The 12,298-nt window shown below is 34.8% G+C and overlaps 1 protein-coding gene across 2 annotated transcripts; it reads right to left on the reverse strand.

Annotated features, from left to right (window-relative positions):
* Positions 1–2,840: 2,840 nt before the first annotated feature.
* On the reverse strand, positions 2,841–11,886 carry LOC132759944 (uncharacterized). Of its 2 annotated transcripts, none has more exons than XR_009629795.1 (3): positions 11,713–11,870; positions 10,502–10,626; positions 2,841–3,157 (listed from the first exon to the last, which is right to left on the reverse strand). XR_009629795.1 is itself a non-coding variant. In XM_060751820.1 (3 exons), exon 3 carries the CDS (start codon positions 6,434–6,436, stop codon positions 5,327–5,329), a length of 1,110 nt encoding a protein of 369 aa, XP_060607803.1. In that variant the 5' UTR covers positions 6,437–9,202; positions 10,502–10,626; positions 11,713–11,886; the 3' UTR covers positions 4,821–5,326. The 2 variants fall into 2 exon arrangements, 1 of the variants encoding a protein (XP_060607803.1); XM_060751820.1 differs by lacking the exon at positions 2,841–3,157 and adding an exon at positions 4,821–9,202 and having other exon boundaries at positions 11,713–11,886.
* Positions 11,887–12,298: the final 412 nt, after the last annotated feature.

Consider the following 12,298-nt stretch of genomic DNA (forward strand, 5'->3'; position numbering starts at 1 on the left):
TTCAAGGGAGGTAATACTGATAATTTTTGTGCTAGAGTTGTAAACCTTGTCACATATGATGTGGTTGATGACTAGAAACTTATATTTAAAGTTTGAAGTAAACACCTTAAGAAATAAAGAATTTATAGAGAAAAAGCTGAAAAATTTAAATCAGAAATCTTGAAATTCAGGCTATTTGTTGCCATAGCAACCAGAATTTTCAACATAGGAAGAAAAGAAAAAAATGTGCATAATCTCCAGGCTGCCATCTACCCATATTTCAAGTTTCATAAAAATATTTTCAGTACTTTTTGAGTTATCACTGGATCCAGTTTATGTGTTAAATTTGCCATATTTTCAGACTATTTGTTGCCATAGCAACCAGAATTTTCAACATAGGAAGACAAAAAAAAGACGTGCATAATCTCCATACTGCCATCTATCCATATATCAAGTTTCATAAAAATATTTTCAGTACTTTTTGCGTTATCACGGGATCCAGTTTTGTGGACGGACGGACTGACAGACAGACGGACAGACAGACGGACGGACAGACGGAGGGAGGGTAAACCTAAAGTCCCCTCCGGTTTAACCGGTAGGGGACTAATAATAACTGTAAACTGTTAAAAAGGGTTATTTTTCATTTACGCGTCTATAGTGTATCGTTAACATAAGCGCGCTTTTACATATACACATAACATTTAATTGTTGTTGTTTTTTTTTTTTGCAGTTTCCATTCAAATGACTGAATTGAAAAAGGTATAAGCGCTTGAGTTTTATAACACTTAGCTGCTTGTTAAGTACAACTCTTCCCATTTTGAGTTCGGTGTCCTCTGAGTGCCCTGCTGATTTGACTGGATTGTATCGGGGGATGCGTTCTATAAACGTCACCTTGGCTGGTTAATCTGTTCTCATTTTATTAGTTGATGTAGGAAATTTTACAATACCTTGTCTTATTGTGTAGGGATTTTTGATGTAATTAATTTAAAAATAGCATGTCCTTTTCTATTAGCTTTGTTGATTTTGGAAGTGTGTCTTACATTATTTTGTTTTTAGTGTACAGGTAGGGGGTCTTACAATATCTTGTCCTATAAGTTTGTTGATGTAATACGTCAAAGAATGTCTTGTTCGTTTTTGTAAGGTTTACTGATGTATGAAGTCTTACAATATCTTGTCCTATTGTTTTAGATTTGTTGTAATAAGACGTCTAGCTATAATATGTCCTTTTTTGTTAGGTTTTTTGATGTAGGAAATCTAACAATATCTTGTCTTTTTGCGTTAGGTTTGTTGATCATGCAGGAAGTCCTTCTTATTTGTAAGGTTCGTTGATAAGAGATGTTCCATAATAGTTTGTCTTTTAATGTAAGGTTAGTTAATGTAAGAAGTCAGAAAACTGAAATTTAATTTAGTACAAGTAAAACAAATTCGTATGAGTTGGATAATTATGTTCGATGAATTATTAACATTTCGCTTACTGCGGAAACAGTTTCTCTACTCACGTGTGTGTTTAGTGCAGGCCAAGATAACCAGCATATCCATTCACTAATAGTACCTGTTTTTGAATTTTCACAAGTGATGTCAGGATTGATGAACAATGCCAAAATGAGCTTGATAAAAGTTTAAAGGAAATATCTATTTCATTTTGTACGTTCAGTACGTTTACAAAAGACTGGTATTAAATATAAGAGTGCGTGTTCCTGTTATATTCATATTTATCATACAACGATACAACTTATGAAAAAAACAATTACTTTCATTGTTTATCAGCGCATAATAATCCCTTAACAGGAAATTCATGTTTAACGTCAACAATAAATGTTGTACAGCAGACGGTTTCGCCTAAGAGAGCAATATGTTTCCTGCAATAATGACCTAGGTTATAAGGACTAGACAGTTTATCTACCCAAAACATTGTAAAATATATATAAATATATTAATAACTATATATATCTAGGACACGATCTCGCTGTTACTTGTAGTTATGTTGGAAAAATCAATAAAGATCCATCCAGATGGTTTTAATGACAGCACCTAATCATATTTGTCATATCATTTTATAAAACAAAAATTTAGTGACAACGGAAAATGACTGAAATACATATATCTTTTAAAAAGAATGGGACTTTATTATTACTATTATGTTAGTTATTGGCAAATTTAAAGTTTTAAAACCAAAACCGTATGATAGAGAAAATGTGAAAATATTGCATTTTAGTGACGCTTAAATCGCCTTGTATTCTTTTATTCTTTTTTTCTAAAGTCTTTAATCGTTCGAAATCTATTAACTCATTGTTGTTATTTAAGTGCACTTATCACATGACCTGATTGTGTTGTTTCATGTCCTTAAACTTTCACAACAAAATTGATCAAGTATAAATGAGAAAAAACATGAAAACAGTTATGCGAAATAGCGGCGGTCTAAACGAATTGCCATTTTGTTTCACATGTAACGTATTGTGGTGAACGGGCCTTAGAAGAATTAGGATACACTTAAAGTATGAAATGATCTTCTAGAAATTAAGTTGTGACTTAGTGGTTAAGGTGATTGCCAGGTATCATGGGTCTATACATGGGTAACGAGTATGTTTCTTCACATGACATTAGGACTGGTTAGAACGTTGGTGTTTCTTCTCTGGTGTCAGTGCCTGATAAATTAACGGCGGGGCACCTGAGGTCTTCCTCTACCAGTTAAGCTTTGAGTATGTGTGTAAAGGCATGAGGATGGGTTAAGCATACAAAATTTATGTAAAATAAATGAAAGTATCATGTTTTTTTCTAGAATTATTATGAAGAAGAGAAATGAAATAGATATAGTGAATTCAGTATAACCATTTCGTAAAACAACAGAAGCAATGTCAATATAATTATGATGTCATGTTTTATTTAAAAACACACATATTATCTCGGCATGTGACTGACTCTGTATCTGGTATATCTAGTGAGTGAATGAAAAAGCTGCCCGAGAACAATGCCTTTGCATTGTACAGACGGTGTGGCAATAAAATGTTCCCAAGGTAGGACCCTTGTCCTCCAACTTCTAGCGCTACATCCGATATCATAAAGTTTACACCTATTGTTCTTGCAGTAAAACGCTTTGCAGCAAAGCATTGTGTTTCCATTAAAGCTGATCGAATACACGATTTTCGTGCTTGGGTGTCCAATTATAGATGTGTCTGACCTACAATAATATAATAACGTTATTTTATAAAAACAATATAACGCGAAACGCAAAATTTGGTCTTTCAAAAGTATTGCATTAAATTGTGACAAAACTCATAATTGCTGAGGAGGAAATAGCGTACCATTGATTAGAGATAAAAATAAAGATCAAACATATATAACTTCTATAAATAAATAAAAAATACGGCTATCTTGATAAACCTTAAAAAACTACTTATAATTATATTGTTGTACATTTTATTTGTCATTAATGTATAATAAACGTATAAACTTCACTCTAAAGAGTATGTTAATAAACAAGTATCAATGTTAAATAAAAAAAAACTGGTGACTGTGTGTTTCAATTCCACTGGGGTCAACATTGTTTTGAAAAGAGAAACTTTTAATTTTATAATATTGTTTGTATAGGATCGGTATTTAATGGTGTTACATGTTAAATTAAATGTTAAGTATCATTCCGGATACAGTAAAATTTGAGAAAACCGGACGCTGAGAAAATCGGAACTCTTTAAATATAGGACGAATTATTCAGTCCCAAAGTTTCCCTTCTTACACTATTGCATTAAACATTGACAATACCGGAATCTGTAAAAACCGAATATCGGACAGTTGATAGGGGACTATAAAGTCCTTTACATAGACAATTACCCTGACAAAACCGGACGACGAAGGTGTGAATAACCTTGTATACTTGTCAATTGGTTGTGTCTAAAACACTACCTGAGCGGTAACGGAACGCTGATTGTCTAATTTGATTATTATGTCTCTTTACACAGTTTGATTTATTGTAAGGCATAGATTTTACCGTTTTGTATAAATGCCAAAATGCACGATAAATTGGTAAGTTAAAATCAGTATAAAAAAGAATAGAGTATTTTTATATTGTGTTGCTTTTTGTATATTCATTTCCCAAAATGACAACGCAATGGAAACGACATTTATCGGCGCTAAGTTCTATTCCATGGCCGAAAAGAATTCGACGAGAACTGTCTATAAGTTAAAAAGTTGAATAAATTAAAAACAATGAAACTTTTCGGAGACCTGCTTTAAAAATCTTTATATGACAAATATGGTATCGGCAATTGTTACGGCAGATATCGTTTTTGCCGGAGGTTTCGTTATGAAAGGCTGGCCAAAGGATTCGATACTGAAGAACACCTTGCTATCGATGCAATTTATTCTACGTCAGACTGAAAACACATAAACAATGAATTTACAATCAAATCAAGAAATCGCGAAAACACAATACAAAATAATTCAATGTTTTAGTTCACAAAATTCACTCAAAGAATCGGAATTTAGTCGATACATTTGTGCTAAAAACGCAACTTATTACAAAAGAATACTTAAATATGTATAATATTACCTCCAATGGCCTTCTGAACCTACTCGTTAAAATAAAACGTTTCTCAAACGAATTTCTCTCTGCAAATGGCCCTTACAAAAAAACAAGGGAGGTAACTTTAAAGTGCAACTTGCCGAGTTCGTTTGACAAACAGTTACATGGCTCCCCAAATTAGCAAACATTTAAAACTATCTTAAACAAAATGAAAATAACTTATTCATGATACCCAATGTTTAAGAACAATGAGGCTCCTCGACGGGGACATCCTCGGTCGCTTGCAACAAAACTAACTTATGAATCGGTCGCTCCAAATAGAGCCTTTAGAATCCAGATTGCTAGTAGCTAAGACAATCTTAACCTTGCGGACTAGACCATCATCTTCCGTTACAGTTTTTACGATTCGGCCTAAACGCCAACAATTACGCGATTGATTGTCATCAACTATTAAGACTACATCACCTTCGCAAGCGTTTCGCTTAGGAAATGACCATTTCTTTCGCACTTGCAAGTTTTGCAGAAACTCAGCCTTCCAACGATTCCAGAATTGATCTACAAGATACTGTACGCGTCTCCACCTTCTACGCGAGTACACATCGGTACCTTGAAAATATCCAGGCGGAGGTAACACTACATTTGATTTCAATGTAAGCAATTGATTTGGAGTCAGCGGATTGAGAGAAAGTGGGTCGTTTATATTGTCAACCGTAAGAGGGCGACTATTAACTATTGCCGCTGATTCAAGCAAAAAGGTTCGCAAACTTTCATCGTCTAATTGCGTGCCATGCTTTTGAAGCAAGTAAGCGATTACGTTACGGACTGATCTTATTTGCCTCTCCCAGACTCCCCCATGTGACTCGCGGAAGGTACATTCATCTTGAAATCGACTAAGTCACAGTTTTCTTTTATAAGGAATTCTGTCATTTTGGAATGATTTAACTCATAAAATGCTTCTTTAAGTTCGTTGTCGGCGCCTACAAAGTTTGTACCCCTATCTGATCGTAACTGACGCACCGGTCCGCGAACTGCAATGAAACGTCTCAAACAGTTTATAAACGAATCAGTTTCAAGCGAGTTAACAGTTTCAACGTGTACTGCACGGCATAACAAACATGTAAACAGTACTCCGTATCTTTTCAATTCTTTGCGTCCTTCCTTAATGTAGAATGGGCCAAACAGATCGACTCCGCAGTATGTAAAGGGTGGAGCTGGTTCCAAACGGTCAACTGGCAGATCAGCCATTTTCTGACCTTGCGCAGGAGATCGCAACTTCCGGCATATAACACACTTAGATAAGAGAAAAGACACTGCCGAACTACAACCAATGACCCAGAAGCCAGCAGACCTTATAGCATTAGTAGTAAGTCCACGTCCCTGATGTGCGACTCTACCATGATAAAAACGTATAACCATTTCTGTGACGTGACACTTCCTGGGAAGAATGATTGGATACTTCACCTGATCTGAAAGAGATGCATGTTGAATGCGGCCCCCTACCCTTATGATGCTACCGGGATCTAAGAATGGATCTAACTTGGACAAACGAGATAAACCCTTTAAAGAAGTATGTCGGTCCGACCTTTCGTTTTCTATGGCCGAGTTGCTACATCTTTGACCTTGTTTCAGAGCTGTGATCTCATTAGCAAAGAATTCACTTTGCACCACTTTAATGATTGCAAGTTCCGGCTCCCTAGATTGTTCATTAGAACCAGTACCTTTAAGTGAAACAAGAGAAGTTACAGGGTCGCTAGCAATCTTGGCTTCTTTAGTCACAAATTCTTCAAAGTCAGAAAATGGAGGAAGTACACCAGACTTTTCTTTTTTCTCGACAACTATTCTATTCCAGCGAGTAACAAGCCACTCGGGTAGTTTTGATAGTAACTTACGATTCTCAAAACTATCATTCAGAACTTCTAGACCTGGAACAGATATCATTGCACTTACACACTGTCGTAAAAAAAACCAGAAAATTTAACAAGATTTTGTGGTTCTCTGGAACCTATTTTAGGCCATTGATCAAGTTTGTTACGAAAAGCGTGTGCTATGGTGAAACGATTGCCATAGCGTTCATCCAGTACCTTTCTGGCATCTTTATATGCGTCTGTTGATGACAAAAGTATATACCCATCAATAACCTCTTTGACAGGACCAGAAACATACTTTCTAAGGTAATACAGTTTTTCGGCTTCTGGAATTTGTTTACCTTCAATAAGAATTTGGAATGCAGACTTCCAAGCCGGATATCTCAAAGGGTCCCCGGTTGAAAATACCAGGTTCTGGAGGGGGAAGTCTACTTAGATGAAACTGTTCTGCAAATGATTTAGCAATATCAGAAACCTGCATCTCACTTGGAATAACCTTTGAATTACTAGTACCAGATGTTGTGTGAGGTATGGGTTTTTTAGAAGTGTAGGTAAATGTTGAAGGTGGGTCAGTGTTATCAACCGACTTTGCAGGTGTATAAGTCACGTGCATTGCTGATTCATCTTTAGTTATACCAAAAGGTGTGAAATGTGAAACAAAATCAGAAGCAGCGGGATTCAGACCACTTGGCAATGAATTGATACTACTGGCCTTATGAAGCGATGTATCTTGTTTATAGAAATGTGTAGAAGTGGTGTATTTCGGTTGTGAGGCTATTGTTGAAGATTTTGAAGTATTAACTGTGGCGGCACTTGATAACTGAGGCTCAGACTTAATGGCAGTATTTCCGTGTGTCTGGATATAGTTTGCAACATATTGACCTGGGTCAACTTGTGGTAATGTGATATCAGTTGGATTTACATTTGATAAGTCTGTATTCTCTATTGACTGTGTAGCTTCAATTTCCGCTTCTTCAACATGTAATTTTTGCAAAGTCTTAATCTTTTCTAAGTCAGCCTTGGCCTTAGCTTCCCAATCAATATATTTCAATTTTGCCTTAAAAGCCGCTGCCTTAATCATTGAATTTGATTTTTGCGACACGTTACTTTTATTTGACATACGACTGTCCTTACTGTGGGATGAAACTTGAGAAACCGAATCATCAACCGATATTTCTGTGATTTTACCAGAAACAGCCTGAAGCATTTGCGTATGGTCACTTTCGAATGACTCCAATTTCAATAAGAGCTGAGCTTCACTATTTGCGAGATCGGTAAGCGAATCTAAAGCAGTTCGTCAAGTTTCAATGTCATTAAAACTATCCTGTACATTGTCTCAACGCTTTTACATTATCATTATCTGAAACTAAAACAGAAAGTTCATTAAAATTTGTACGCCACGACGATATAGCTTTTCGAAGTCCCTTTTTTCTTGATCCATACGCCATTCAAGGCCCTTTTCAGTCAGTATAATTTTGCGCGTGCCCTTTTTTGGAATAGCGCCCTGCTCAATATTCACATTTGAAATTACCGTGTTATCGCAAGAACGCGACTCTGACTGATCTGCACTAAGAGAAGTATCTTGTGTCAAGTTATCTCCCTTTTCTGACATGACTTAAACAATCTAAGAAATGCGTCCTATTATCCTAATAAATAGAAAAATTAATCAAACTTAAATCTATATATAAAAAATATAGAGCATCTATGTAATGTGTGGCTGAGTTATCTCTGTCTACACGACCTTACGCCAAAAAATGAATCGCAAATCGAATTTCCTCGCACAAAAAAATAATGAAAAAGCCTTATACAAAAAATCTTGCAATAATACATATCATATATGCAATACAAAAATGAAAGTCTACAAAACAATGATTACTAATAAATGAAATAGTACATGTATGGCTGGGCAATCCCGGCCTAAACTCACAAACAATTCAGTTATGCGCTACTGACACTCTTTCACGATGTTCCTTTCCAGCGAATGAAGCCACACCTTTGATAATGTAGAATTTGGATGTACACCATCAGCAAGAAGATTATAATTCATGGAGTAACGTTGCTTCTTGTTTTTCCCTTTTCGGCTCCGTACCATATCCTGGTTGATTTCAAAGAATATGATTCATTTAGATCTCTGATGGCTGTATTTACTTCATCTATAAGCCTTGTAAGACACCGACCATCCTCCGAACAAGTGGTTAAATCAATTTGGAAATTGCCTTTGTTGTGATTCCAGCGATCAATTGAATAATACGTAACGTCCAGAAAGGACACCTTTGCATCTGGATGTTAACTAACCAATTCTTTTATTTGATGGAAATAGAAATAAGTTTATCCTTAGGCTGATCCGATTTATTTATTAAGGAAATGGTTTTCCCTCTCTTCACGATGAGGTCACAAGTCCCTTTCCACACGTAAAGGCTAACCTTGCCAAATTTCTTGCAAAGTTCATCTAAATGTTTATGTACCCAGGCTAAAGTTTCACTAGACTTTACACCGCCCTTGCATCTAAATTCTATGGCTTTACTAATATTGAACTAACACAGCTCCGCAAGTATTTACATTTACTGTCACCAATTAATACTGGTGTCTAAAGTAAGGGTTTATCAGAAGAAATTTTATCTTCAGAATTTATTTTCTTAGTTAACTTACTAAGACTCATCAGGAATTCCAACGCAAGACATTAACAAACGTCCGTTCACTCAACAGCTTCGTTTTGAGGTCTGGAGTTTGACTGTTCCGGCAGATATCGTTTTTGCCGGGGGTTTCGTTATGAAAGGCTGGCCAAAGGATTCGATACTGAAGAACACCTTGCTATCGATGCAATTTATTCTACGTCAAACTGAAAACACATAAACACATAAACAATGAATTTACAATCAAATCAAGAAAACACAATACAAAATAATTCAATGTTTTAGTTCACAAAATTCACTCAAAGAATCGGAATTTAGTCGATACATTTGTGCTAAAAACGCAACTTATTACAAAAGAATACTTAAATATGTATAATATTACCTCCAATGGCCTTCTGAACCTACTCGTTAAAATAAAACGTTTCTCAAACGAATTTCTCTCTGCAAATGGCGCTTACAAAAAAACAAGGAAGGTTACTTTAAAGTGCAACTTGCGCCAAACTAAGTGAGTTCGTTTGACAAACAGTTACAGCAATATTTACAATGGGAGCATTATTATAAACAAATAAAGTAAACTATGTCAGTTAAATCATTATCCATTACCCAAATGCATATACGGATGTAACTGGACTATATCGTTATGAGGTAACTGCTGTTGGTTTAAATCCAAAATTTCATTGTATTTATATGCAATAATAGGACAAAAAATGATTAAAACATATTTTATTGTATTTTTATCATTTAGCAATATAAGTTCACACGATCATGAACGTGCAAATGTAAAGCATCCTTTGTAAGTCATTGCTCGGTACATAGGATCCTGAACAGCTGACGGGGACATTGAGAATACCGGACCGCTGTGAAAACCGGACCAAACCCTCGGTCCGTAAGCCGTCCGGTTTTTTCAACTTTCACTGTATATTAAAGATCATACAAAATCAAAAGTAAACATTAAATATGTCACATATTTGTCAAGATCAACCAATATGCTTCAGAGACAGTAACCAAATTTATCGTATCTGTACAAAAGACCAAGACATTTCAACTTCATGAATTTCCGATTTCATGTTCGTGAATTCGCGTTTTCAACATAAGTTCAAAATATGAATTCGCAAAGTTCAATTCGTGAAGTTTTGTGAATTCTGTATGTTGAAATCGTGAATTCTGTATGTTGAAATCGTGAATTCTGTATGTTGAACTTGAGAACTCATGACGATAAACTCGAGAATTCAAGTAGTTAAAATGTCACTAGCGTTTGTCGTAGGTTTGGTAACATTTTTATTCATATTTCTAACTAACCGAGATAAATAAATCATATAGCATGTGTGAGTTATTTACATTAATTTTTAAAGTAATTGTATATATCATTCGTTTCTAAACGTTTATAAATGTAACGATTTTGGACGATATAACTAATTCTTTAGAGTTTCATTCACCCCGACTATATTGCCAATTTTTCATTAGATATAAAACAAAACAGAGCTATATATAAATATGTTACATACTTGCATTCCGATCCAAAGAATAATGGTGGAGCCCAACAACTATTTCCACCTGCCCCAAGAATCCCAGATATACAAAACGATGCCAGGAAAAGAACACATACGATATTTGATATCATGGTAACTGGCTGTAAATGAATAAAAGTGCACTAGAAAAAAAAGATAATTAATTTTATATATGTGTTGTTGAAACATAATATACATGTTTATGCCCCTTCTTTCTGAACGGTTGTCCTTATTGGTTGATGTATCATAATTGCAGTCAACTTTTAATCCTGCTAGGTCGTAAGAGACGGTTTAATGTTTCGAAAGACTGTACTCTTTGTATCTCTTAACTCAAACAAGTGAGGTAATTTTGACCGACCCCTGGTAGCCAAATTCATCTTGCCTATTTCGGCGTTTTCGCCTTAAAACCAAATAAATCATAAATGTTTATGAATTGACCTCTAAAATTAAGATAACAATAACTTACATGTGCCTGACATGTGACCTGTTTCCGCTATCTACATGTTTGTCAACAAATACAATCTTTATCAACTGTAAAATGACTCTCTATATGATTATACTTTGGAAGAAAGTCCAAGGCAACATTGCTACCCTAACCGACTAAGGTCAGTTCAAGCGGGCACTAGAATGTCCTGCTGTGATTTTACTAGTTGTCCTTTTGACGTACTGTTGAAAACCTTAAAGAATGACTAGAATACTATTCCAGTCTCGTTTATCCTGGCATGTTTGCATTGACTTGGCTGAATTTGTTTCTACTTTTATAACAACAATCACTTATTTCTTATGTATTTACAAGTACTTATATTCTGCTTGCAACACATGAAAGAGGGTTTTGCAGTACAAAGATAAAAAAATTGTTTAGAAAAAGCAGTTCTTACAACTATAATTTCTACCCTCATACTTGTTTATTCAATATCTTATCATTTCCACAAATAAATAACATACATACGTGTAGTACAATGACTCCAGAAAAAAACAACATGGCCAAAAAAAACGGTTAAAGTTTTGATTTGGAAACCAAATGAAATATTCGCTATTTCATGAAACCGTTATAATTGATTATGTCATTGTTTTCTCCCTTAGCGTACAATTGTTCTAAACATATAGGAAATATCATACGAATATTATGCAACACCATCTTATTTCGTCAGATAATTAGAATTATGAAATGTTAAAATACACATCATATTATCAAAAACTCAACTTACCTTTGAATCAATGCGAAACTTGGATATAACGTTGATAACTGATCTGCGTTCAAAAATTTCCTGTGTTGACCAATGTAAGCGTATCTTTATTTATATAAGCGCGCATTTTCATTTTTTTTTTCTTAAAGACCGGATCTGTAAGTTTTCAAATGTTGTTAACTGTTCTTTGTGGTTAGAGACATTACCTTGCACAATGTAAAGCATTAATGGTGTTTATCACCTGACAACATATAATGCGATGTTTTAAACCGCAAATCAAAAGAAAATAATGTTTTTTGTTCTAATAAACAGTTTGTATCACTTTATTTCGTTGCGTAATGCATAAATAATGGATGTACATGACTTTTTCGTAGAAATAAAAAAGCTATTTACTTTGTTCAAAACCACCAAATGTCATTTTCCCGGATCTCTCTATCTTCAATGGATTATAATAAAACAAAAATGTACGTATGCGAGCCTACCTTTCTATTGTGTTGTTGTAAATATAACATCTAACAACGTATTTAGGGAAGCAGTTCTATGACCAAGTTTTAAGAAAGAAGTATTTATTTCTATTTGTACACTAGAGGCTGTAGGCTCGGGTGTT

Source organism: Ruditapes philippinarum, unplaced genomic scaffold, assembly GCF_026571515.1.
Source record: "Ruditapes philippinarum isolate M1 unplaced genomic scaffold, ASM2657151v2 ctg1218_1_1_1_1, whole genome shotgun sequence".
Classification (NCBI taxonomy): Eukaryota; Metazoa; Mollusca; class Bivalvia; order Venerida; family Veneridae; genus Ruditapes; species Ruditapes philippinarum.